The sequence below is a fragment of the Biomphalaria glabrata genome, chromosome 5 (assembly GCF_947242115.1).
Source record: "Biomphalaria glabrata chromosome 5, xgBioGlab47.1, whole genome shotgun sequence".
Classification (NCBI taxonomy): Eukaryota; Metazoa; Mollusca; class Gastropoda; family Planorbidae; genus Biomphalaria; species Biomphalaria glabrata.
The window spans coordinates 12926157-12953474 of record NC_074715.1 but is presented as its reverse complement, the minus strand read 5'-3'; the positions used below and the strand labels follow the sequence as shown (position 1 = coordinate 12953474).

Below are 27318 nucleotides of genomic sequence, written 5' to 3'. Positions count from 1 at the left end.
GTAGATCTGGTGAAGTGTATTGTAGGCTTCTTAACTGCTCGGATGTTGGTCTGTACCACTAGACATTTCGTAACTGCTTAATATAGAATTGGAAATAAACATAAACAAGCTTCTTTAAAAATAAACTGAATAGCCTAAAACTTTTACCTATAAATATACACAGATTTAAATTGATAGTTTTAATTAACTTAAATACGACAGACCCACCTCGTGGGTTAAACTGTTCAGCCTACTTAATGTAAACATCCGTCATACTTTCCTTATGATTGCGTCAGAAACATGCACTTACACCACAGAACAAGGCTAATTCCGAGATAAATTTTTCATTTTCAAGCTTGTGGAAGGTCAATTTAATACATCCTTTGTCTTGTAAAGTTCTATAGGGCAGATGATGTCATTCGTTGCCACAGACAAGTCATCTGTTTCTGTGGCCCACGGTTAACGAGGGTGTTATGAGGCCAGCACAGCCGCCTTTACTTTTCCCCAACAAATGTCTGGTACCTATTAGAGCTGGGGACTCAGGGGCGCCCTATAAATCCCAAAATTAAAAATCCCAGTCTTCACCAGGATTTGAACTCGGGATTACCGGTTCGGAAACCAAGCGCTTTACCACTCAGCCACCGCGCCTTCCAATGACATACAGTACTTGGTTTTATTGTCATTCACCTGAAGTCATGCTAGTCGAGATTCTTCTTCTCTGTGGTCAGTTCATGAGACAATAATCAGACCTAAAACTGCCATTTTGCATGGTGACCGGAGTATTTGAAGTTATCAACACAATTTTTCTACGTACCGATTTTTGCTCCGGTACGTCAGGTTTATGTGACGATAACTGGTCCTAAACTGATAGGCAGATGGTCGTTCTCAAGAGTAGGCTTGTCTTATAGCGTCATTCACTCAAAATGTATATCCATACATTCAGCAGAAATAATCAACATAAAGTGCAAAGTCAAGCTGTCCATATTCTAGATAGTATTTTAGTGGTGCGAAACTCGTGTAACGCTGAGTGTCAACGCTTTAACAGGCTATATACAACTCAGCTGTCCCTTAGTCCTTTGGACCATTGGGGCACCACATACGATGACATGCTGACCATTTCTGCCCAATTCCCTTACTGTCTTTGGCCAGGATTCGAGTCGCAATGACCAGGCCAGTATGCACAACACGACGTCAGCGCACACGTTAAAACATAGGAGACAAGTAGAGCGAATTCAAGTAAAGCGTAGGTTTTAAAAGTCATGAGATCTTCATTGCTAGCTCTTTTCTTCTTTCTGTCTTCTCAGTCTCCTATCTCTACTTATATACCCAGATACCCAGGTTCTCGTTAGGAAAATCAAGGGGTAAAGGTCACTGGAAGGGGGGAGGTGTTGTTCCGCACACAAAAGGGGGAAACTTCCTTTCAGGATCGTGGCCATTAATTAACTCGACCTCCAGGTATTTTGAATAGGAGGAGGAGGAAATGTGGACCACCTGGTGATGCTGGACTAATGTCCGGTCCCGCTATTAAACTTTCGGAGCCTTAAGTCTGTGGGAACGAATGGCCAACTATCGTAGTCTCCAGTGGGAAGACCAGCAATTAGATAATATAACCACGGACTAATACCGGTACTTAAATTGCAACTTGTATAGCTTTATATGTTCCCGCCTGTGTTTACCGAGTTGAGAAAAGTATCCCAAGGAGCCCTAAAATGTGCCAAAATATCAAACCTGACAAGAGGAGATCAAAGCCTTTAAGAGTCGACTAGTTTGACTTGACATTTATTTCTGAACGAACTCCAGAGTGTTCAAGGCACTCCAGTACCGTTCAACATATCGGAGGTTACAAAATTGAACTTTAAATGTACGGTTATGTTTAGAGTTCAATGATGATCCTTAATTATCCGGTCGCCTCTCCCTCACGATACAGCGGTCTTCACAGGAAGTCCAGTCCACCATTTGAGTCCACTAGAGAGAACATGAGAATCCAATGAAATAATATCTAGAAAGTTAGATTTAATGAAAAAAAAAAAATAATAAATAAATCAACATCCTCAGTTCAATAACTTCTCTCTGTCTCCCCTTCTGTCCTTCTAACTATTCTCCCTGTGTCTATAGACGCACTGATTTTAACATCAAATTTTGTTTTTTTAAACAAACCTAAATTGAAACGTACCGGTAATCAAAAGTAGAAGATTATAAACAAAGAAACGAGTAAAGTGTGGATTTCTCTTTAATTCATACTAAACACACATATAAGGTATGGATATTCTCTTTAATTCATACTAAACACAAATAAAGTTGTGGATATCTCTTTAATTCATACTAAACACACATATAAGGTATGGATATCTCTTTAATTCATACTAAACACACATATAAGGTATGGATATCTCTTTAATTCATACTAAACACACATATAAGGTGTGGATTTCTCTTTAATTCATACTAAACACACATATAAGGTGTGGATTTCTCTTTAATTCATACTAAACACACATATAAGGTATGGATATCTCTTTAATTCATACTAAACACACATATAAGGTATGGATATCTCTTTAATTCATACTAAACACACATATAAGGTATGGATATCTCTTTAATTCATACTAAACACACATATAAGGTATGGATATCTCTTTAATTCATACTAAACACACATATAAGGTGTGGATATCTCTTTAATTCATACTAAACACACATATTAGGTGTGGATATCTCTTTAATTCATACTAAACACACATATAAGGTGTGGATATCTCTTTAATTCATACTAAACACACATATAAGGTGTGGATTTCTCTTTAATTCATACTAAACACACATATAAGGTATGGATATCTCTTTAATTCATACTAAACACACATATAAGGTATGGATATCTCTTTAATTCATACTAAACACACATATAAGGTATGGATATCTCTTTAATTCATACTAAACACACATATAAGGTGTGGATTTCTCTTTAATTCATACTAAACACACATATAAGGTGTGGATTTCTCTTTAATTCATACTAAACACACATATAAGGTATGGATTTCTCTTTAATTCATACTAAACACACATATAAGGTATGGATATCTCTTTAATTCATACTAAACACACATATAAGGTGTGGATTTCTCTTTAATTCATACTAAACACACATATAAGGTATGGATATCTCTTTAATTTATACTAAACACACATATAAGGTATGGATATCTCTTTAATTCATACTAAACACACATGTATAAGGTGTGGATTTCTCTTTAATTCATACTAAACACACATATAAGGTATGGATATCTCTTTAATTCATACTAAACACACATATAAGGTATGGATATCTCTTTAATTCATACTAAACACACATATAAGGTGTGGATTTCACTTTAATTCACACTAAACACACATATAAGGTGTGGATTTCTCTTTAATTCATACTAAACACACATATAAGGTATGGATATCTCTTTAATTCATACTAAACACACATATAAGGTATGGATATCTCTTTAATTCATACTAAACACACATATAAGGTGTGGATTTCACTTTAATTCACACTAAACACACATATAAGGTGTGGATATCTCTTTAATTCATACTAAACACACATATAAGGTATGGATATCTCTTTAATTCATACTAAACACACATATAAGGTATGGATATCTCTTTAATTCATACTAAACACACATATAAGGTGTGGATTTCACTTTAGTTCACACTAAACACACATATAAGGTGTGGATATCTCTTTAATTCATACTAAACACACATATAAGGTGTGGATTTCACTTTAATTCATACTAAACACACATATAAGGTGTGGATTTCACTTTAATTCATACTAAACACACACACAACGTTTTTTTAAAAACTTTTAATAATTTCCTTTTTAGTCTTAAACTGTTACGATCATGGACCACCACTGATGCATGTAAGTCATTTGTTTGTAGAATCAAAAATCATTTTGTGCTACCGGTAATGGTAATGAAGACGACGACCGTGTCGGGATTGGAATCTTTTGGTAACTTCGCTTCTGATCTTCTGGTAGCGTTGTGTGTGTATGTAACCTGATCGAGAGCGTCTGTTTTCAGTTATTGGTGACTGGAAGTAATAGGCTACTTGGTTAGTCTGTAGTCAGATCAGTTAAATTGAGGCGACTTGATACCATTAACGTTTGATTTGATATACCGGGGTACTGTTTCTTCAATTTTGAAAAGATAATTGAGTGAAATAAGTGAGTTACCGGTTCTCCTTACACGAAGGGACATAACCCAGTGCTATGCATGTCAAGGCTGACTGTTTCATCAGTGAATGATGCATGCATATTATATATATATATATATAGGCAGCACTAGGGACCAGATAATAAAGTACCGGTATTAGAGAAAATGAATGAAGTACCGGTATAATGAAACAAGGGACTGCATTGACCCTCCAATACAACTCCGTCTAACAGCTAACAGTTAAGCGAACAGACCATTAAAGTTTGACCACCCAGATTTTTTTATCTGTAGCATTGCAAGCATGCACTTGCCACCCAGAGGTCAACGGTTACATGTCCCGCCACATTTAGTACATCGATAACCGATGCTGGAGTGATTTGTTGTTTATTTCTTTATATCGTTAAAGTAACAGTTCTATAATACACGAACTTTCAAAGGCACCCTTACTATGAAAGTCAAGGGACAGATGATGATAATAATACCGGTATACTACACATTGCAAGCTTTTCTTTGTACCGGTATTGTGATAGTTGAGATGACATTGTGGCATACAGAGGGGCACCTGTTACTGGATGATCAAAAGACCCCTCTCCCCAAGTTTTTTTTTTTTAAAGGTTAATATGAAATGCCGAAAATAAAATGCAAGCCTTCTTTGTAAATGTTTTCCTGAGCAGTTTCTCATCTTCCCGTACGGCAGATTCGACATGTACCCATCAGACTTACAATGTGGTACACTGGCAATCTGAAGTGACTGGAGGCACAATTTCTGGCGCAAACTCAACCTAGGGTATTTATAAACTATCCCGGCTTACATGTCTAGCACCTCTTAGCAAGGGAGGCAACACAAAATACGGGAAGACTCAAAGTTGATTATAATCCATAAATAAATCAATAAGAAGAGAGTGAGGTGAGAGGACGAAAGATGAAACTCATAGAACATACTTCAACACATTCCAACAGACGTCCACCCCCTACCACAGCCACATGGGCTAAGGCCGCCATTATGTCCTGCCCAAGGCAACTGAAGGCCCCGGGTAAAGCGAATTTGGTGGTACCGCTATAACAAAAACAAACACCGAAATAATAAAATTATGCAATTTATTCTAAACCCACGTGTACACCCGGTATCCAAATCTAAGCCAATCATTAATTGAAATTCATAGAGAGCAATTTCCGTGGCATACCGGTACCGGAGATGTCAAACTTTCAACAAACCAGACTGAAAAAAAAAAAGGGTCTTCTAGCAAAAGTGGTCAAAGTAGAGACTAGCCTAACCCTGTTTAAAAATTGATAATGGTATCGCAAATAAAAAAAATTGTATGCGAGGCCGTCTCGAGACCATTAGCTACAGAAGGCCTGAACACTGACTTGCAACCTGTGGGCAGTGGAGACCAATAGCTCGCTGCTACGTCGTACCTTCGATGAAGTCCAGTAGGGAATCGGCGCCGGAGGCGCCATTATCCCGTTGATGGTTAGAAAGGCTTTTATCCAACCACCAGGCCTGGACATGGGGCTCTTCACCCCTGTCCTGTCTGAGGGCACCCAGCGGTAGACGGCCATATCGATTGACTGGGCCAGACCGGGCCGTGCCGCGTACACAGCGCACCGTCCCAGAGTCTTAAGTCACCCGCTATAAGTGTCAGGGACAGCGCTAACTGCGGGGAGCTTGTCTCATATTCCTATACTGTAACCGCCACTGTTCTGTGCAAGGGCCGCCAATCCAGCAATCCGGAACTGATGAAGACCCCCTTTGTGGAACGGCGTGGCGGACTTTTTGGACTGGGTTGCAGGTTACTTGTTCCATCCCCACCCCGAGTGAGATAAAAAAAACAAAAGCTCACCCAGGGAGACCTGCTAGAAGGCCTGGTTCGTTACTCGTTCTTAGCCTGTCCAGATCCACCTCTGGATGTTTCCACCGGAGGGCCACGCTGAGGCGACGGGTAGCTGGAAATCCTCCGGGCTACGTCGTAAAGACCTGTGAGGTAACGGGCTATTGGTCTAGACTGCCCAGACGTTCAGGCTTACTAGGACGATTTGTCTCGTCTGGTTCACTTGACCAACTACACATGCTATCTCTATTGTCTGCCTCTTTACCGGTATTTCTTTTTCAATACCGGTATCATTTTTTTAAAGACTTTAGGAAGTGACGCAATCTTCATGCCTAAATTTACAGGAAAAAAAAAAGTTTTCCATAAGCGGGGGTGACTTTGTCTACTTATACTAACGCACTTATGTGAATGGATTTTAAAAGTTATTCTAGAGTTGCTTCCCGTCAAATTACGGTACCGGTATACCAATATGTGAGTGCTTTGAAATCACACTTCCTCTTTCCTATAAAATAGTCAAACAAATTATTGAATCAGAAATGTCCATTTCAGCTGTTTGACGAGAGTTGAAACTAGCACTTTTTTTTTACTTCCGGTACATTGTTCATTGATTTATCTTTGAGGAAATGGAATAAGAGAAGAATGAAACGAAAAGGTATTTCTGTTTGGGGAAATCATTTCGTGTACCGGTAATGAAGAGTTTGGCATTGAAGCCTCACACTACAGCAGGAAAGAAATAAATGGAGTGGCTACCAGTACGTGAACCACATTTTTTACTTAAATATGACATTACGCATTAAACAGCTCAAAATTGATGTTACCGATACGGTACTTGGGTTTTAATCGCCTATTCGTTTTAAAATACATTTACCAGTTATGAAATAGGCCTACCCAGTAGCTGAATACAAAATCGCCCCATTTGAGAAAAAAAAATGTTAATTAAAACCTTAATATAGGTAATATTTTGACTTGATTAAATTGAGGTAGGCCTAATGCGTAAAAACTTTACAATACCCGGTACTGTACCTGTAGTTTAAATTGCGCTTTTAATATTGCAAAATTACTTTTTAAGTTATAAGTACCGTACACAGAATAAATTAATGTGTTATCTAAGATAAAAGGGGATCGAAAGGGAATAAGATACCGGTAATAATAAGGATGATCAAACCATAGTCTAATACCGGTACTAGGGCGGATCTCATCTTTAACAAAAACATTCCGTTCCAGTTCACCATTTGTTGGCGGTGAGCAGGGGAGTTACCCCCCACCCCCTTATTTTTCCAATCCCACCTCAAAAAGAAAAAAATAATTCTATCCGCATTGGATTTGTAACTCTCAAATCAGTAATATAAATGTCGTCGATGAAAAATATATCGATACCACATCAGGACCTACATATGTCATGCCTTAATTAAAGTAATAAAGTGTGGGATCCTTGTCCAGCGTCTGACTGGAAGGTTAGCATATCTATCTGGTCTCGCAGTCAGACCGGTCACTGACTGAGATCAATGGGAAAGCCTTTTCAGTCACTGTAGTTTTAGGTAGGATTACAAGGTGGGGGTGGAGTGGGCCTTGAGATGTGCTGTTTTACTTCCGATACACATTAAACCTAGACATTGTACTAAAAGTAGAAAGCAGCCTTTGCTGTTTATTGACCAAAGTTGGTAACGGAAGGAACAAGCCTGGTCTAAGTCTAAGAGGGAATGTGTTCCTTTGAAAGAAGACCGAATCTCAATAAGGTCAAATTAATCACTGTCTACCAGTTAGGGTTAGGCTTCAAGTAACTAGGTTGTTGCAATCTTGTGTGAAGGTTTACCGTCAAATAAAGTAGACAGTTTGCTGATGTCTTAGAGAATGCATTCTGAAAGTTTTCAACTTGATGCTGACATTGGTGATTAGTTCTATATCTAGATTCACCCCACCCCTCCATAAAAAAAATGGTTGCATCCTTCAGATTGGCCAATAATGTGCAGACAGGGTAACATGGACCAATGTGATAAAGTAACACATTTATGTAGGACACCAAAGAAAAGGAAATTTTTAATAAATTAAAAACAAAACATTTGGAATTTATTTTACAGTTTAAAAAAATGCCAACAAAAATGTTAGCTTAAAAATCACAAGATGTGCATAGAGAATGTATGTAGTATCTTTTTGTACATAGAGACTTGATACAAGTTAACATAATTATTATACATAATACAAGTGTTGAAACAAAAATACATCCTTTATTCTCAACACACATGACACATCAGCAATAGTACATTCTGTGTTCCAATAGGAATGCAAGTGTTCAGGAATATTTACATAGTTACATGTAGAACTTGAAATACAAATAGTGCCACTTACAAGAAATGCTTTAAGCAGACTAGTACCTAAAATATGTAGTACCATGGAAATACAAGATAATGTTTTAAGTACCAGTAGGCCAAACCTAGTAGCTGACACATGTGTTATATACTATAGAATTGCAAGAAAGCTAGTTATGGGGCAACACATTTATTACCCTAACATTGGAGTGAGGGTAATTACTCTTATGGATATAATTCACACTGACATGATCTGATGTTGCTATGAACTGATAGACTTGCACAACCACTGGCCTTCCATAACAGTCAGTCTTGCAGGCATTAAACACACCGCTACTCTGACATACCTTTTTCGCAATCATACAATCTATATCATCAAAGCTATCAGCAAATCTTTTTCTTGTCGGAAAGGTTGGCATTCCAGTGTTCATATTTTCAAATCTATTAGTGTTGTGAAAAGATTGTCTCCTCGACTTGAAATCCATATCATCAAAACTGTTATAGTTACGAAAAGATGAACTTTCTGCATCACCAAAACGGCTACCTTGCCATTCTGTATTATTATTAATAAAAGTTTGACATCTGGTCTTTGGATTACAAAAACTGTCATCGGCACACCAATCCTTTGGTCTCTCTGTATGCATCCGCTCCATATTTGAATGTCTCGCTTCCATATAGTCATGCTCATCTCTATGTATATCAAGACATCTTTCCAATACAAAACTGCAGTTACATGGTCCAACACGACAAAAGTATTTCTTTTTCATGTGATGTGCTCCAGCGAGATGCTCATCCAAGTGATAATATGATCTTGCACCCCAACCACATATCCTGCAGAAAATAGGGCAATTAGTTGATAGGAAATTACAGTTGGAAGAACCACCAGAAGCATGGGAAGCCCCTGGCAATTTATCAGTCTTTTTATTGTTTTCCTTGCAGGCCGTTTGTGTTTCTGATTTTGGAATTTCACACTTGGTGATATCTTGAGATGAATAGAGTGGAAACTTAGTGTCTGTGTGAATAACTGAAGATTGAACCGAGCTTAAGCCATTAGACTGCTGATTTTGTGGACTATTGCTGTCACTAACCACCTTAACAAGGTCACTGACAGGATTTTTGGGGGCCACTGAATTCAGAACAAGATTGTTGGATGAACAGGTTGAATCCAAACTGGTTGAATCCGGTAGAGAACTATTTTGTTTGCAGATACACTTAGGCTCTAAACTAGAACTCTTCAAATGAGATTCACAACTATCTAATGCAGTTACATTTGTTTGTGATATGCCGGTATTCTTTTCCTCTGAGGGAATCATTTTGGTTAATATTGCATTTGTTTCATCTAATGAAGTTACAGCTGGTTTATCTTGAGAATCGACCTTTACTAAAGCTGGTTTATTTGAAGCATTCATGTTGGTTACTAATGCCTCTGATGTAACATTGGTCACAGCTGTCTCCTCTTCTGGTTTAATTGTAGTGTTTACCGTTGTTACTTCTAATCTATTGTTTTCTAAAACATTGTCTTGGGTTACTATTGATTTTGGTACCAGTACACTGTTAGCTCCAGCTACTAATGATGTTTCTGAAGTACTGACTTTAGTTTCTGCTGTTTTAGACAGAGTGATGACTTTTGCAACTGCTGACTTATTTGAAGCATTGGGTTTGGTAACTGAAAGTTTTTCAGAAACACTGATCTCAGTTATTGTTGATTTCTTGTTGGAAGAACTAGTAGAGACACTGCATACTGCTGGCTTTTCTAAAGTATTGATCTTAGATATTTTAGATTCAGTTTCTGTGTTGACCTTAGTTACAGCTGATCTTTTGTTATCTAAAGCCTTGTCTGGATTAACTTTTGGTTTTGGCATATTATTGCCCCAAGCTACTACTGAATTTTCTGGAGTAATGACTTTGGTTAATGCTGGTTTAGATACATTGACCTTTGTAACTGCTAATTTATTGGAAGCATTCAGCTTGGCTACTTCCATTTTTTTTGAAACACTGACCTCAGTTACTGATGATTTTTTGGAAGTTGAGACGCTGCTTACAGCTGACTTTTCTAGAGTATTGACTTTAGATGCTTTAGGTTCATTTGCTGTGTTCCCCTTTGATACTGCTTGTCTTTTTTCATCAAAAGAATTGTCTTGGTTTGATGTTGGTTTTGCTATACCGGTACTATTACCCCCAGCTACTGATTTTTCAATTGCTGATTTATTTGAAACAGTGAGCTTGGATACTGCTGGTTTTGGTGTACTGGTAGTAATGACCTTAGATAGTTTGTCATTTTTTAAATCTGATGATGCTGGTTTATCTGAAGTATGCATATTTGGTACAATTGTTTTTGTATTAATCCTGGATAGTGCAGGTTTATTAGATGTTATGACCTGAGGAGTTCCTGATTTTGATGTATTGGCTTTATTTACTACTGACTTTGTAGTATTAACCATGGATAGTGCAGGTTTATCAAAAGGTACAACTTCAGATGCTGTTGCTTTATCTGAATCATTGTTCTTAGATATAGAAACTGCTGGAGTATTGTTTACCTTGATTGCTGCTGATCTACCTTTACAGCCTCCAGGTTTAGAGAGTGCATAGACACTAGTTACTTCTGGTTTGGGTGTTTTGAGCTCTTTTACTGCTGGCTTTGTAGTCTTAGTTTCCTTAGTAACTGTTGGATTATCTAAAGCATTGAATTCTCTTGATCCTTTATCTACTTTTTTTATTTTATCAACTGCTGGTTTTGGTGAAGTAATGATCTTTATTACAATAACTTCTGTTTTATCAAAACTAATTTCAGTATCTGGTGGTTTAGAACCAGTGACCTCAGTTAGTGCTGAAGTATTAGTGGCTGATGTTGATCCATTCACTTTACTTTTTTCTGGCTTACTCATTGTTATTGACTGTTTAGTTGCAGCATTAGCATCAGTTTTGATTAATTTATCTGTACAACTGACCTTGATTCCCACCTCTAATTTATTGAAGGAATTGGTCTTGGTTATTGTTGGTTTCTCCGAGGTTGGGATTTCCTTTACTGCTGCTTTATGTGTAGAGCTACCCTTCTTTACTGCAGCATGTTTATCTGAAGTATTGAGTTGAACTTCCACTGCAGGCTTGGATCCTACAGATGGAGTCGTTTTAGCTTCAGGTACTTTAATTGAAGGGCTTGTGATTGAGACTGTGGGTGTTTCTTGCAATTCGTTCACATCTTCCTGATTTCTCAAATCAAATAAACATGCCCTTTTGACAGGAGATTTTCTGAGTTCTAAAGCGTGAGACCTTTTAATAGTTGGAGATTTAACACCTGAGACTTGAGACACTGAATTATTTGTGTTGGTTGTGGTTGTTTTCTTTTTAAGTGATAAGCTGTCATTTGTTTTGAGGGATAGAGTTTTGGTGATTGCTTTTGATTTTGAAGAAGTATTTTCCATAGAGTTTGGTTTTTTATCAGTAACACCCAACTTTGTTTCTGATGATTTTAAAACATTTGATGAAGACACCTCAGTTTTTGATGATTTAGCAGTGTATGCTGGAGACAATTTCACTTTAGTTGTATCAGCAACACCAGGTGACATTTTCCTAGATGATATAGCAGAATGTGTTGAAGTTTTGGGGGATTTAGTACTGTTGGGTGAAAATTGTGTATCCAATGGAGTAATTTTGTTTGTGTTTGCCTTCAATTCATTACAAAATAATTTTAGCACAGGTGATCTAGTAGAGTGACTTTCACTATTTACTACTTTTAGCTTGCTAGTATCCTTTTTTGTACTTTTGAAAACATCTGTACAGTCATTGTCTTTCGGTGATTGAGCATTTAGTGAGCTGTCCTTTATTTTAATTTTTGAACTTTTTACATTTGTATCATCTGGAGTGTTGTCACATGTGTTAACATGATTTGTGAAAATCTCAGATTGATCTGTGCTTGGTGTAGCTGGATTTTCATTTTCTAATTTGCTGCCTGTATTGTTGATACTGATGGTAAATGTAGTTATTTCTCTGGACTGAATATTAACAGATGCATTACAATTTTTAGGAATGGCAGAGGCATTAACTATATTTTCAATGCTGCCTTCTTGATTTAATCCAGGTTTCACTATGTCACTAGGAGGTTGCTTTTTTAAACCTTCTGGCAGAGTTGAGTTGTCTTTGACATGTGAATTAGACTTTGCGGTAATGGAATCGTCACAGTCTTTTTTAGATTCTTTTTCCTTTTGTCTATCTTTATATTCTTTTACACTCACAGTTTGCCTTGAGGACTTTTTATGTTCAGACTTCAAACATTGATCACAATTGTAATGTGATCCAGTTTTTACTTTTGCAGAAGTCACCACTTTACTACAGGTTTGACACTGTAGTATTACTTCAGATGAAATGGATAAGCGTTTAAAATATTTTTTAGTTCCAGCTTTTTTGCATGTATGAGAATCTTTTTGTTTACGAGACTTGAAAATATGGTCACAGAAGATGCACAGTTTTGAACAATTTGAGAATGCCACATGGTTGTAGAAATGAAACTGACTATCCGATAGCATCTTGCATGATGAACAGCAAAATTGCGCAACTTTCTTATGCTGCTTATTTGAAACATTAAGCAAGTGGGCATATAGAACAAGTAGATTAGGACATTGAAGTCCACATTTAGGGCAAACAAGCTTGTTTCCTTTCTCACACTGAGAGCAAGGCTTTGAATGGACTTTGCTTACTGTGGCGTCTCTGACTTGAGCTAAGTGTGTAAGAAAACAGCTTGAGCATTTCATTATATCAGAAACTTTTTCGTGGACACATTCTGGATTTTCAGGAGATACTTCCTTGATCTTTTTCTTTGTTGCCTCTGTATCATCAGAAATAATCTTTCTTTTCAACTTTGATTTTTTAATTTTTTCTACTGCATTTTGACTGTCATCGTTTGAGATAGTTAAGACAGGTTTATCAGCATTGATTTCACTGTTCAAATTTCTTTTGGGGTTATGAACACTTTCAGCCCCAGCATCTAAAGCACTCACATTACAACTATTTTTCAGAGACAAATCAAAATTTGTGTCTCTACATGAAGTATTAGAGCAAAGTAAGGTAGAGTTTTTTATTTCAGCACCAGGAGTAACTCTGGTTGAATCTTTTTCTTTACATAAAATGTTGACTTCAGCATCTTTTGAAGGAGTAAGTTTGGTAGAATCTTTGTCTGTACTTTTGGAAATAGAGCCGACTTCAATATTTTTTGCAGTAGAATGATTGTTAGAAACTTCATTATTTATTATGCTTATTTCAGAAATATTTTTGTCACTAGCAGATTTTGAAGAGTTTTTCCTCTCACTTGTTAAGCTAGTTTCACTATTTATGGCTGACCTAAATTTAGTAGCACTATTAACATCACTAGCAGCAATAATTTCAACAATATTTTTGGCAGTATTATTCTTGACAGATTTTCTTGAAACATCTTTTGATGTAGCCACTTTTGAAACATTTTTGACAGGAGTAAATTTAGAAAAATCTCTTTTATCATTACTTGTTAAACTAATTTCAGCAATATTTTTAACAGGAGTACTTTTGGTAGATTCTTTAACATCGCTTCTTGATTTAGATCTACAGATTTCTCCACTGTTTTGGGAAGCAGTATGTTTAGGAGAATCTCTAGCTGGTGAGAATTTCATACATTTTACTTTATGACTTGCAGCATTGTTAACTATCCAATTGGCAGTGAAATGTTCAGATGTTTCACTAGCTTTAAGTGAAATACATTCATCTTGTGTCCTATTTCCATCTTTCAATGATGGTTTAGTGCCATTTAGATAACTGTCACATTGCTGTCTGGGATCTAGTGCATTTGTAGAGAAACAAAGGCCTTTATAAATATCTGATTTTATAGTCCTTGTTAACTTTTTGGGCCTATAAAATTCTGATACAGATCTAGCATCCTGAAGTAGATGACCATCTGCCACAGATGTTGACTTGGGCCATACATAGTGGGACAAGTCTACAGTAAACAGGTCATTGTTCTTAGATGGTGACACAATCTGTTTTTTATCATGTGGCTTATACAAATTGACACATTTAGCCTCTTTTTCAGTGTCTGAATGTACTTCTTTATTCTTCAGCCCATCGTATGCTGTAGAATGTTTTAAAGGCGTATAATGCTTAAAATTACCGCTAAAAGGAAAACAGCCACTATTGTTTTGCTTGCAATTATCCTCAAAATCTTTAAAAACATAAAATATATTTCTGATGTTGCTATCAAGATGAGTTAATGGTTCCTCCTTTACTGGGATGGTGTTCAAAAGATCAGAATTAGATTCCTTTGTGTGTTTTACAGCATCATCTATGGATACAAATTCTGAAGCAAGAGATTTTGTGTCAGCATTTAATAATGCATCAGTATCAATATCCATCTCATCAAAATCACTATCCTCATCTGCAAATCCATATGTATAATAGCAGTTGGTAATTGGATCTGGAAGACTTGAGGTTTGTGCAATGAGGCTTCCGACGTTCTCAGCAGATAACATCTGTAAAATATTTAAGGTATAGTGTTTTTAATAATGAAAGACTTGTAGCTGATTTCTGAGTCAATAAAAATAAGCAATTTGTAAAAAAAAAAAATTGTTTTACATGTTTTGGATGTTCCTTCAGATTTGAAGATAACATCCAAGCCCAAACTTCCTGCAGGACGACAGGGGATGGCAGCAGGCAGTGTCCAACTGGGACCATCGAGACAATCGAAAGACAGTCCAGAGCGCACACTACAGGACCAGGCAACCATCCAATATTTTAGGGTAACTGACTGACCTTGAAGACTAAGTGAATTTTAAAGTTTATAGATCTATGATAAACAATTGGCTAGCTTAAAATGTTTAAAAAAATCTAAACAAAATTAAGTTGACTCAAGTCTTCGTGAGGGCGTGGTGGCTGAGTGGTAAAGCTTGGCTTCCAAATCGGGGTTCTGGGATTTTCACTTTAGGGCGCCGCTCCACCCAGGGTACCTTAGTTGGGGAAAGTAAAGGCGGTTGGTCATTGTGCTGGCCACATGACACCCTCATTAATCTTGGGCCATAGAAAAAGATGACCTTTACATCATTTGCCGGCACTAGATTTAGGTCTGAAAAGGGAACTTTACTTTCAAGCCTTGATAACCCAGCTGATTTCTTTTTTAGTGAAAAAAACCCACTTAGATTTAGATCTATTTCTAGTCTAGAATCTAGATTGGATGTTGCTTAGGTCTGATAAGCCCTAGCAATCCTATAACTTATAACACAAGTCTAGATAGATCTAGATCAAAGTCCAATAGATATTGAAATTATTTTTTTAAAGATCACATCTACACCTCATCTCTAGAATCAATTTGTAGATTCAAGACCTTGCCTTAATTTTTTAAGAAACTATTGCCATTGCACATGTTTTAATGTGTAGTCTAGATCTAGAATCTAGGTCTAGTAGAATGCGTAGTTCATCACTCATCTAGATTCACTGTCTAGGAGTGTGGCTGGGTATTATTGAATGATGGCAGCATGACACCGGAATCGGCCGTTAATCTATAGAATATAGAATTATAGATCTAAGAATCCCTAATAGTAATAGTTAATCTAGTGATCATAGAATACAAGGATAAATATAGATCTAGATCTATTATGATCTAATCTAGACAAAGCCAAGTTCTAGATCTAGATTTAAATTTAGGCTCCAAATTAAAAAAAAAAAAGATTTAGATCTAGATCTAAAACTTTTTAAATTCTGTGATTGAAAAATACCTAGAATAACTTAAGCGTCTTAAGCCTTACATTTAAATACAAAATCCTAAAATAATAGATCTAGAATCTAGTTTAGTACGGCAGATGCTGTTTCCATACCTTTCAATGAATCGAATCCAAATCTCTACACAAGAGATTTGTTTAAAGTGTGCTCACGAGTCAGTCCCAACTGAATTCACAAATTGTTTGGTCAGAAAATGAAATAGTCTTGAATATACTAGATCTAGGTCTATATAGATCTAGATATTTAGTTAATTTAGTCTTTATATAGATTCTAGGTCTATGGAATCTGCACTGGACTCTATATTGAAATTGAGATCTAGACCTAGAATCTAGATTAATGATTTTAAATTAGATACCAGTTCTAGATCTACACGTTAGCCTACTAATCTAATCTATAGTCTTCTTCAGTTTCTGTTGTAGGCTATACCGGCATTCATTTTATTGTATAAACATACTAACATAGAGTCTAGTGACATTCTTCTAATTTTCTAGATCTACACTTTTCACAAATGTTTCGGTAAAAACGTGGAGAGCAACACAAAACAAAATGAAATCTCGTGCCAATACTGTATACATTCACTGTAACTAGTCTAGACCCTAAGCCTAGGGTGAATACGGGAAAGTTTCATTTCAGTTCGGGTAAAAGCGTGCTCTCTGAATGAGCATGTAGGCGGAGCATTTGGAACACGGGAGTCGGGGCGGAGCAAGTACCGTATTTAAATTAGCCCGCGCAGGTAGGCTACAAAGTTAAAAGAGGCTCCCTTGGGGGTAAATTAAATAAGGGGATGCAAAATTATATCTGCGATTTGCACATTATATCGCACAACAGAATTGGATCTAATTATGGATTATAATAAAAATAGATCTAGCTTAGATTATAGGCCTACTTAAAACTTAGATAGACATATACTACATAATTCATTACAAATTATTGGCTCAGGTTGACTATTCATCATCATTTCGTCAAAAAAAAAAAAAAATAATTCAGCATTATCATTATGATGATTAGCTTATTAGGCATACGTATTTTAGAGATCAAGTTTATCTAATCAATTTAAGCGTACTTTCACCCTCCCCTTTAAAAAAAAAAATAACTTGATTAAAAGATTGGTGGAAGTTTGAAATATTTACTGGTACTTAAAAAATAAGACACATATTATTTATTGTAAAAATGAGTTGGAAAAATGTCTGCTATTTTACACAAATGCAATCGAAGCGAAGTAAAAGATAAAAAGATCTCAGCCCCCTGGATGACAAAGTGGTCATCATCGAACCACGATGGACGAACTATTATATTAAAAGATAAAAAGATCTAGAAATTTCTTAAGTCACTGCAGGGGAGTGATTTAATTAAGACCGCAGTTAGAGTATATGAAAAGGGTAGTGGGAAACGTTCTGGAAGAATTATGAAGAAAAAAAAAGTCATTGTTATGGAGTGTGTGTGTGTGTTTCTGATGTAATCATGAGGAAAGTAGTTTGGTAATGTAGGCTGAATAGATTCTGATGTCCACAGAGGACAATAACAATTTTGACTCGTCTCGTTTTTTTTTAAAGTTGCGTTCTACTGTATAGTATATATAATATAGTGTTAAGGAGAACTCAATGTACAATGTACCGTTCAACTTTATCATGACGATATTTATTTTAAAGCTTTGGTTAAAAAAAAAAATCCTGACAGTTTTAGTTTGGGTTCCGAATTGACCTACGTGAACCCCCTCCCCCGGGCTTCCACCCACTTCGCATCGCAAACACACATCCCAACTTTCACCCTTAACACCGAAACACACACGCTTGGCAATTACATTGAAAATCGTGCCCACATGCATCACTACAGGATGACTCTCCAATGCCATTCACGGTGCCCACTATGGCATTGGGTGATGGTAAGCGATGGTGAAGCCGATAAGTGATACGTAGCCCACCGCGTGGCATCCTCACTGCACTATCATCTGCAGAAGTGAGCTCACAGCAAGCAGCTGACCATCGCTCCAACTTCACCCAAGACTAGCTCCAACACACATCATCACTAAAAGAGGACTTTGGACGCCAACGAAGAGTAGCCAGAAGCTATGTAAAAGATAGCAGAAATAAACAACCTTTACACGAGCAACATCCCACTGATGAGAGCTTAACAGCCTCAACAGCTAAGCTATATCCCATTTGTACATCTTCCCTCTCACATGAGCGTATCATTTGTATATCATATATTTGAAATTTGAAATATTTGAAAGTTACCAAATCTCTGTTCTTGTTTATGCTTGTCTACGCGCCTATACAATAAATACTGTAATATTTTGTAACGTTGTGGTCACACGGACGGGTTACTAGCACCTGTAAACATAAGAACGACAACCAATACAGTAGATAATTTTCATGACAAGACTTTCCCCAGGGCCTAGTGGATCCAGGCCATGTATCACCATTGGAAGTGTAAACCTATATCACCACAGGAATGGTGTCATGTACAAAGTCATGTACACTAGTCCGTACTTTATGCTAAATATTTCAGATTTCTACTGTACCTCTTACGTTATAGGACTTTTAGAGCTTTTCTAAGCAGACCAGAATCTCGACTTAAGACGCGATTTCAAATTTGATGCAAGTAGTTCCCCAGTCATACTGAAAGGACGCACTATAACAATACGTGAGACCTCAAGATCACACAGCGACGCGCTAGGGACCCTCTTTTGTTTTATCTTTAAGATGATCAATACAATTCTTCTTTTAATGATAACCCCCCCCCCCCCAGGTCCTTACTTACCCTTGCGGCATGCCTTTTCATCTCCCCTTTAAAACATTATCTAAGATAAGATAAAGAAAAGACAACTCGTGTAATAGTGACATCAAAGAAAAGACTATCTGATGATCAAGCTGGTCGACATCCCAAGATGTGTAGCAAATAAATCATCACTAGCATTGACCTAAGCACATAATGGCCTCCTTTCTAAAGCCTATCCTCGCTTCCTTTATATTCGCCTCCCTTTTCATTAAAACATTGGCGAAGATCTAGCATGACATCATAGGAAGTCCCGGTGATTATCCAATTAATACCAAACTGATAAAAAAAAATCAACACCTCAGACCTTTAATTTTTTCCTCGTCGGAACCACGTGGTGCGACTAAACATACATCTTTTCACTACTTTCACTTTCCGCCCGAACAGAATGAGATTTTATAGGTGAGTGGCATACACCGCGAGCTCGAATTCCAATGCAGACGTGAAATTTTTAAAATGCGAAATTTGATTCCGGCTGAGTTGTGTTTGCTGAGCGCCTTCAAGTAACACGGAATAATCTTTCATGTATCACTAACCACCAATTAAATATCCACATGTGAGATTAGAAGAGACGCTATACTAAAGCAATAATAACAGTGGCGTAGCTAAGGGAGGGAAAGGGTCCAAATTCGAAAGCCCCCCCCCCCCGGACCCTTACCCCATAGTTAAGCGGGCTCCCTGATATGAGTGATTGAAATTTTTTCTTAAATTACATGTAATCTTTGATATTCACGTTGTTAAATATGTTAGTAACCCTGTTGCATATATTTATTAAGTACATTATCTCATGTAATGATTTCGAATGCCAAAATGCAGGGGTCCTTAAGAAGCCAAGCCCCACTCCCGGCCCCCAAATCCCTAGCAACGCCACTGGGTAATAATAATATCTCTCTCGAGTGTATGACATTGAAGTCTCTGCTTAGTCCTAAAGTTCAACCCTCCCACCCCAGACAACGTAGAAGTTAAACCAGCTGTAATGGAATGGCAATGTCTTCGATTCCGAAGATTAAGAATGAGTGCAGTGTTTCACATGAGTAGCAAATCGTTCTAGGAGACTTCAATAGAGCACCAAAGTCTCAGAGCCATACAAACGTGTGGTGAGAACCACTGCTTTAGAAACATTGATTTTTTATTGCTAGGCAAAGAGACCTATTCCGCCATAATCTCAGTCTGAGGCAACCAAACATTGGAATCTAAAGCTGCTGTAAACTAAGAACAAAAAATGCAGCACAATTTCCGTTTCCATTGCCGAATAGACTTTACCCTCCACTAACGCGAAGCTCACATGACCTCTCTTGACATGGACCTTCGCTCTCATTTCGCGACGTTCGGTGTCGCTGAATGGCCTATACATTCTGTCTGTCTCTGTCTCGATTGATGCCTGAGCGATTTCCGTACACGAAAATGACGTGCACCACTGCACTACTTCAATGAATTAAACTGCTTAGTGCAGGAATCTCTGAAGTTCAGGACGTCTTTTGCAGAGACAATACATATCAAGAACTATATAGCCTACCTACCTACTGATGTCTTTCTATCTCTCCCTCTACCTAATTACCCACATGTCTGTCTGTTCCTTTATTTTCTTTGTAGGCCTACGTGCGATAGATACAACATAGACATCCCCCCCCCCCGGAGCTAGACAATTAACGAGCCAATAAATAAACACACGCGCGTCACAACATAGCCAAAAGACCACCACCAAGCTGCCCGTCTGTCATCAAACGCAACAATGAACTGACAGTGACAGGATCCACGTAGTGTCAGCTTTCTAAACATGCATGCCCATGACTAGTTGCCAGACATGGTGACATGCTAGATATTAACCCTTTTAGACAGAACCTAGATTAAACAGTAAATAAGTTTGGATTCAAACTTGTGAATGTTTGTCGCAGACAGTACTTGGTCTATGTTGACTTGAAATAAATGTCAGTCAATTTGAACCAAAAAAATGGGTCGCAGCAGCAGTCGAATTTTTTTATTTAATCCAAAGAAATAAAATTGGTTGCTTAATATTGAAGGCAGAGCGTTAGAGAAATAGATAGTTAGAGAGAGAGAGAGAGAGAAAGAGAGAGAGAAGGAAGTCAGAAAACAATTGCAAGAATGACGAGAAATGAATGGGAGACTTGGAGGACTGAAAAAGAAAGGGAAAATGAAAGAGATTAAATGGAGAAGGGGAGAGTTCGAGTCCCAGGAAAGATATAAAAATATTCGCAAGTTGTTAATGTAGATCTATATACATAATGAGGTAAGTAATCTTTCTAGTAAATAACCAAACTAGGTCTCTAATCGCTAGATTAACTTTGTCAGCAGTTCTGGCGTGGCGCTTCCCTCAGACATTTCTAATTCGCACCTTCTCCCTCAGGAGATTGTTTTATTGTGCCTGTCTAGACCCCGTCAATAAAGTGAACTTCTCCCCCCCCCCTCATAGACCAAGATTTCGGTATAGAATAGAGGTAACAGAATCGGCAGGTCGGGCACATCATTTTAAATTTGGTTGTGTACAGTGAGAGTAAAGTTCTAGTCTAGCGAGCTCTGTTTTTTTTTTTAGTTCATTACATTACTGAGTGTCGACCGATGTAAATGTAGGCCTACATATTTCTTTCTATAACAACTGGTCACTGGGTACCCTTAATCCTCTGACACGAAGACATTCGCCTTATTATTATTACATATTGTTTATATATTATATCTTATATAATACAGACGTTACTTCAAAAAAGAAGATGATTACGTCCTACGCGTCATGCATTTTAGTCATGCATATTAACCAATGACTTAAATTCTGCCAAGTCATTGGTTTTCCTGGCTATCTCAGGCAACCCATTCCATGCTCTAATAGCACTAGGGAAGAATGAGTATTTGTACAAATTTGTCCTAGCATATGGGACGAGGAATGTGCCTTTATCTTTGTGTCTTTCAGAGTATTTTATTAAATTTTGTTTGTATGCATCAGAGAGAGAGAGAGAGAGAAAGACGAAAAGTCACAGATTTGTGTCTGGAAAATAGTACTTTAGAATAAACAGAAGTTATACAAAAAAGTGAAAAGAAGCAGATTTCGTCAGTAGGTTACTAAATTAAACTAGGCGATCAAGATTTTGTTCTTTGTATTTATTGTTTTTTTCTATGCTAATCAACCCCCAACGTATAAAGCAGATTGAATCATTATCATGTAATAATGAAATAAGTACAGTTATAATGATCTTCCTTCCCCCAAAATCTACCGTTACAACATTGCTTTGGACAAACAACAATATCCATCTTATGGCTGCCTGTGTGTAGTGTAGTTTAGTTTGCGCCTAAGACTGTCGTCACCATAGTTCCGAAGTTCGAACCCCATCGACCTCCCCTGCCGCCTTGCATGGGCATGATTATTATTTTGGATCTTTCAGTGTCAATGTTAAATGCGAACCCACACAACGAACGGATCAGTATGGAGAGTACCGGATAGTTAGGAGTGTACAGGACAGCAAAATTTGAAAAAGAAAAAAAGTAAGAAAAATGAAAAAAAAGTAAATAGAAGCAGAAAAAAAAAAGTAAAACCATCCAACAAAAATTTATTGAAAGTAAAGTTTTGAACAAAGAAACTAAGCTTACAAATAGTTGGTCCTATCTACCAAACCGTAGGGCAGTCTTTCTGAAAGAAAACCAGTGAAACAAGAATTATGAACAAGTTTTGTGATGGCGTGAATTACGTTGTTGTTGAAATATAGGTTACATAATATAAAGATTAATGTGGTATCATTAAAGTACCAAGACATTTTCTGCCATTTTTTTTTTTTTGAAATCGAAAAAAGGTATTTCTTGACCATTGGTGTAGATTATGGGCTCTATATTTAGACGTAATCGCATCAATCTTGCCTAATCTAAACACAAAACAAGGGAGGTGTAAATTGTCTTATTGGTTAATCGCATTATCCCATGTCTAGGCTTCGTGTGAGTGTGGGGGGGGGGGGGGGAGGGAGGCGAAAGGTTATACGGTGACTCTGACTACGAAAGACAAGAAAACGACGTTGTCTCTACGAGAGAGGCGGCCTGCCTTTGTCATGAGACTGTTGGAGGATGAGAGGTATTTATTAGAGGAGCAATGACACATTGGGGAAGCGATAAGCTTGTACGTCGCGCATTTAGTTACAGACGTCCTTTGAAAGAAATGTGAAGTACGTCCAAGTACGACAACTCGGCCAAGTGAGTGCTGACAAGTTCCATTCTCTTATGATACGGTTCTAGGAAAGAAAGAGCAGTGTTGAAATTAAATTTCTTCATAAGAAAGAAATAGAAAGAAAATCACAGTGATGGACCTTGACACTGACAAGACTACGAAAGACAAGAAATTAAAAGTTTGAACCTGGTGAAAAGAAAAACCGAAGAAGTCTTATCTTATCTAATAGAGACGTTACTTTAAAAAAAAATGATTACGTCACTTTGAAACATTTGGAAATGAACCGTTTCTTGTCATTGTTGATCAGGTGGAAGCCGACAAAAATGTGACGCTTTTGAATTCTTTGGTCGTTCTCTGGTAGTCATCTGCGAAAGTGACATAACTAGTATCCGCCCATCAGTCCATTCGTGCTAGTTTCACTTTGGGAGTCTTCAAGAAGAGAAAGGACGCTACAGACACGCTTCTACTACAAGTGTGATAGACACAAATGATTAGAGCGTCCAGTTGAGTTAGTGGTACCAGTAGGTAAGATCAGAGCATTGAACAAATTGTACGGTCAATAGGTTTTGTTAAATCTATTTCAATACTTGTACTACAATAAGTATATCCAGACCTTAAGTAATCTATGGTGTAATACATCTCTGACATAATTAACATTGCGCGTCACTTACGATGTTTCTCTTCTGTTATATTAGAAGAATTATGCTAGTTTCTATATAATTAAGTTTTGTTCAATTTTCACGTATCTCCTTACGCTTTTAGTCTATAAACTAGACCAGAGGTTCTCAAATTTCTTAAGTTCAGGGACCCCTTTGCAAGCCATTCGATGTTAACGTACCCCCGACACAGTCTGATACGTCTGCCCAAAATACATATTTCTAAAACCGCGGGCATAATCACACTCTCCGCAACGGTGCGTGCTTTTTGGCTCTGCGCTATTCGCAATGCAATAATATACGAAGCCTTAAGAGCTTTCACGGTTTGCATTGCTGATAGTTTTCCTCACGTTTAAAGAAATCTATGGCTTTGTCTTTTATAGTTAATTGTTACAATATTTTGAAGATGACGCTTAGTTTAGCGGGTTTCAAACTTTCATTTGATGACACATTAAAACATGTGACACATTTTGGCTGATCTACCACAGTTTGAGAACCACTGAACTAGACAACAGAGTGTATACCGTATGTAGCAATGCAAGACCGCCATCTTTCTAGTCAAATAGAACAACAAAATCTATCCCCGCCACTTGTTTTTGCACGTGCAAAGCCTGTAGCTGGTATGCGCCCAGTTGAGAGACATGTCAAGTCAAACACACAAAGAACTCGGACAGACAATTTCTGCCAAACATAAATTATCGGTTGGCGTGGGTGGAGATGATTCACAAAAAGTCTCCAGTCACTTGTTGACTTTTCGTTGTGTCCCCTGAAGCAGAGATCTTTTATAAAACGTGGGATGCTTTGTCTCAAATTGACTAGATCGAAATATATGTGTATTTTTCTTTGGAACATTTGCAAATACTTCAAATAGGCCTGAGACTAAGCTATCGTCTGCTGCCTTCGTGAAGTACTAGTAGTTTTGATTGGTAAACCCAGTCTAAATCTTATTTCTGGTCAGAAAGAAATTCTCAAAGTTGCCAATTCAAAATAGGTCGTCGACACAGACGACGTGTATATGCCTATATATATAGGTCCTAGGCAGCCTACTTACCCCACAATAAAGCTTACTATGATTAGATCTAGGACTATGTCACTATGACATTGTTAATATTCTGTTAATGTTTCATCATTCATCTTTTTAATACGTTCTCGTGATCATCTCGACCTAGGGACATATATAGTCTCTAATAGGCTGGTGACTTAGGAAAAGGTGTAAACTAGATCTATGTTCTGATTCATTTAAGATTTGTTTCCGACATGTGCTTATTATAGGCACAATTTAGACTAGAAATTCAAAATGATACACTTTCGCGGTTTCTCAGTTTTCCACTTCCGTAATGTGAAAGAATACTTAGGAAAGCTAGACTGGATGAGAATTTTCCGTTCACTAATAGATCTATAAACTGTAATATAGATTGTAATTTAGCCATCTTTGTTCCATTGTTCCTACACAGATAGATTAGAGCTAGATAGACTGATCCAGATCTATTAAAGGAGCGTTGTATCTTGGCCTAAATCTATATATATCTAAAAATAGATGGGATGAAAATGACACCCAAAGCATTATCAACTTGTATGTACACTAAAGCCTCACTAGAGGTCTAGGACTAGATCTAGATAAGATCGTCTAAAAAATAAAATAAAAATTAATGGACTAGATTAAATTCTCTTACGAACAGAATAAGTTCAGAATTTGGATCTAGCACCACTGCGCCGTAGATCTAGACCGACTATAATCTAATCTAGTTCTACTTCTAGATCTAGATTATTTAAAATAGCCTGTAGATAACTTATTTACTAGATTAAAAATCGAGAACAGATTAAAACACTTCTGTCTTCTACTGCCAGTGTTTGTCTAAATCTGTGAATGTGAATCAGATTATAGATCTAGATTTGGCGTTCTATTTGACTGAACTTACTCTGGACTATTCAACTATCAAAACAATGGGTGCCACTGAGACTAGTTCTATCATAATAATTCACAATGGCGGAGCTCAATAGGAAATGTTCAGCAGGATTGCACGCGTTTACCTTCTGATACGTAAGAGTCTAGAATTATGACGTAGCTCTCTAATCCTGTGACGTATTTCATGTCACGTTTGTGTTAGTTCGAATTACTACAGCGCAGACGTTACTAAAAATAGCTACACAAGGTGTGCATTTGTACGTTCTGTACGCGTACGCATCCACACAAGTTTTGTTTAAACTGTCACGTGTATGGTAATGCCATATACTTGCTGGACTTCAGAGGCGAAGCTTTAAGCTAATATATATAACTTAGCCGTCTGATTCTTACTGTAAATAGTACTGACAGTCAATATCTTTACCTAATCTTCAGTCTCAGCTCAGTTTTCACCCGTCCTTTTGATAACAAATTGGGGCACTAAACATGATCTGCCGACCGCAACTCCATTCTTCCGTCTTTAGCCAGGGTTAGTCTCGTTGACAGACCCGTCCATGCCTTGATGTTTGCCTCTCCGTTTCTCCATATGCGAGTCCTGAGGATCTCCTAATATGGGCGTAATCATAGCTGGCGTATTTTTTGTTTAAAACACGGTCAAAAAATCATTGTGGTTCTAGTTAGGATTTCCTTGTTTGCAACGCGGTCTTTGAATATGATAATAGAATTATATAACATCTCAATTTCACATCAGCTTGATTTGGCTTTTGGGAGTCCAAGATTTGCAAGCATACACGAATGTTGATATGACCAAGGAGCGAATCTGTCTTTTTGTGTGTGTCGGACTTAACTGAGAAATACAAATTATTACGATCTAGCCAAAACCTACTGCTGGACGACAGAAAATGACGGCTGGAAGGGTTTGAACTCAGGTCCATCATGACGATATTCAAAGCGCTTACCACACGACCAGGCAGCCACCCTTTCCAAACAAATACGTGTACCCATCAAAACCAAACTTATTAGTGACCTAATAACTTGACACAGACTTGCTTGCCTGGTCTAGCCTACCCATAAACTAGAAGAAAGTCAAACGTAACTTGCTTTCTGCTCCAACTTTAGAACAAGGTTTGAGGTTACACAAAACATGGCATCAGAATTAGTGAACACATCACAAAACATTTAGAATTCGGAGTCCACCATTCAATTAGTGCTGTCAACATGATGAGATGTACTCATGTAAATATGGTACTGTTCAGTTCAAACTCAACTGGAGTTCTAAAATGAGTACACAAACATTACAAAGCCATAAAATTGAATTGTGACCCACAAGGCTATTTGTTGCACCTCCTTATGTCAATATAATTAAGACAAGTTTTATAATTAGCATTCAACAATTTAACAAACCAAATAACTAAAAGTGCTCATGCTGGAGTTTTCTCAAAATAAAGTAATAGTTGTCAGACAAATACTTTTTTTCTCAACAAATGTTTCACAGGATACTGATTAGAATATAAAATCCTTAGAGCAGTTTGAGAAATACATTCTAGTACAACTTTTGGATGGCAGCTGTGCAGTTCGCACTTTGGACTGTCAGCAGGTGCAATGAACCAGAGTTCGAACCCCAACCACAATCAAGACCCTTTCATGCAAGAGGTTCAAGCTAATGCATTATTCCTTTCAAGGAGTGTCCAAGTCTGAAAAGCACCAGAACAACATCAGAACTTCCTTTCAGAAGGAAACCTGTCAAAGGA

At 37.4% G+C, this 27318-nt stretch overlaps 1 protein-coding gene across 5 annotated transcripts; it reads right to left on the bottom strand.

The window, feature by feature from the left end:
* Positions 1–8055: 8055 nt before the first annotated feature.
* Positions 8056–27233, bottom strand: LOC106062038 (uncharacterized). 5 transcript variants are annotated; one of them, XM_013220305.2, is made up of 4 exons: positions 25584–27233; positions 22444–22483; positions 15682–15851; positions 8056–14828 (listed from the first exon to the last, which is right to left on the bottom strand). In XM_013220305.2, exon 4 carries the CDS (start codon positions 14826–14828, stop codon positions 8508–8510), a length of 6321 nt encoding a protein of 2106 aa, XP_013075759.2. In that variant the 5' UTR covers positions 15682–15851; positions 22444–22483; positions 25584–27233; the 3' UTR covers positions 8056–8507. The 5 variants fall into 5 exon arrangements, with proteins under 5 accessions (XP_013075759.2, XP_013075752.2, XP_055885110.1 ...); XM_013220298.2 differs by lacking the exon at positions 15682–15851; XM_056029135.1 differs by lacking the exons at positions 15682–15851; positions 22444–22483.
* Positions 27234–27318: the final 85 nt, after the last annotated feature.

Bases quoted from the DNA above. Each gene is read 5' to 3' on its own strand.
- LOC106062038 (XM_056029133.1), bottom strand. From the start codon at position 15,030: ATGGTCCCAGTTGGACACTGCCTGCTGCCATCCCCTGTCGTCCTGCAG. The intron at 14,829-14,931 runs GTAAAACAATTT...AATATTTTACAG, and splicing joins TGAAGGAACATCCAAAACAT to ATGTTATCTGCTGAGAACGT.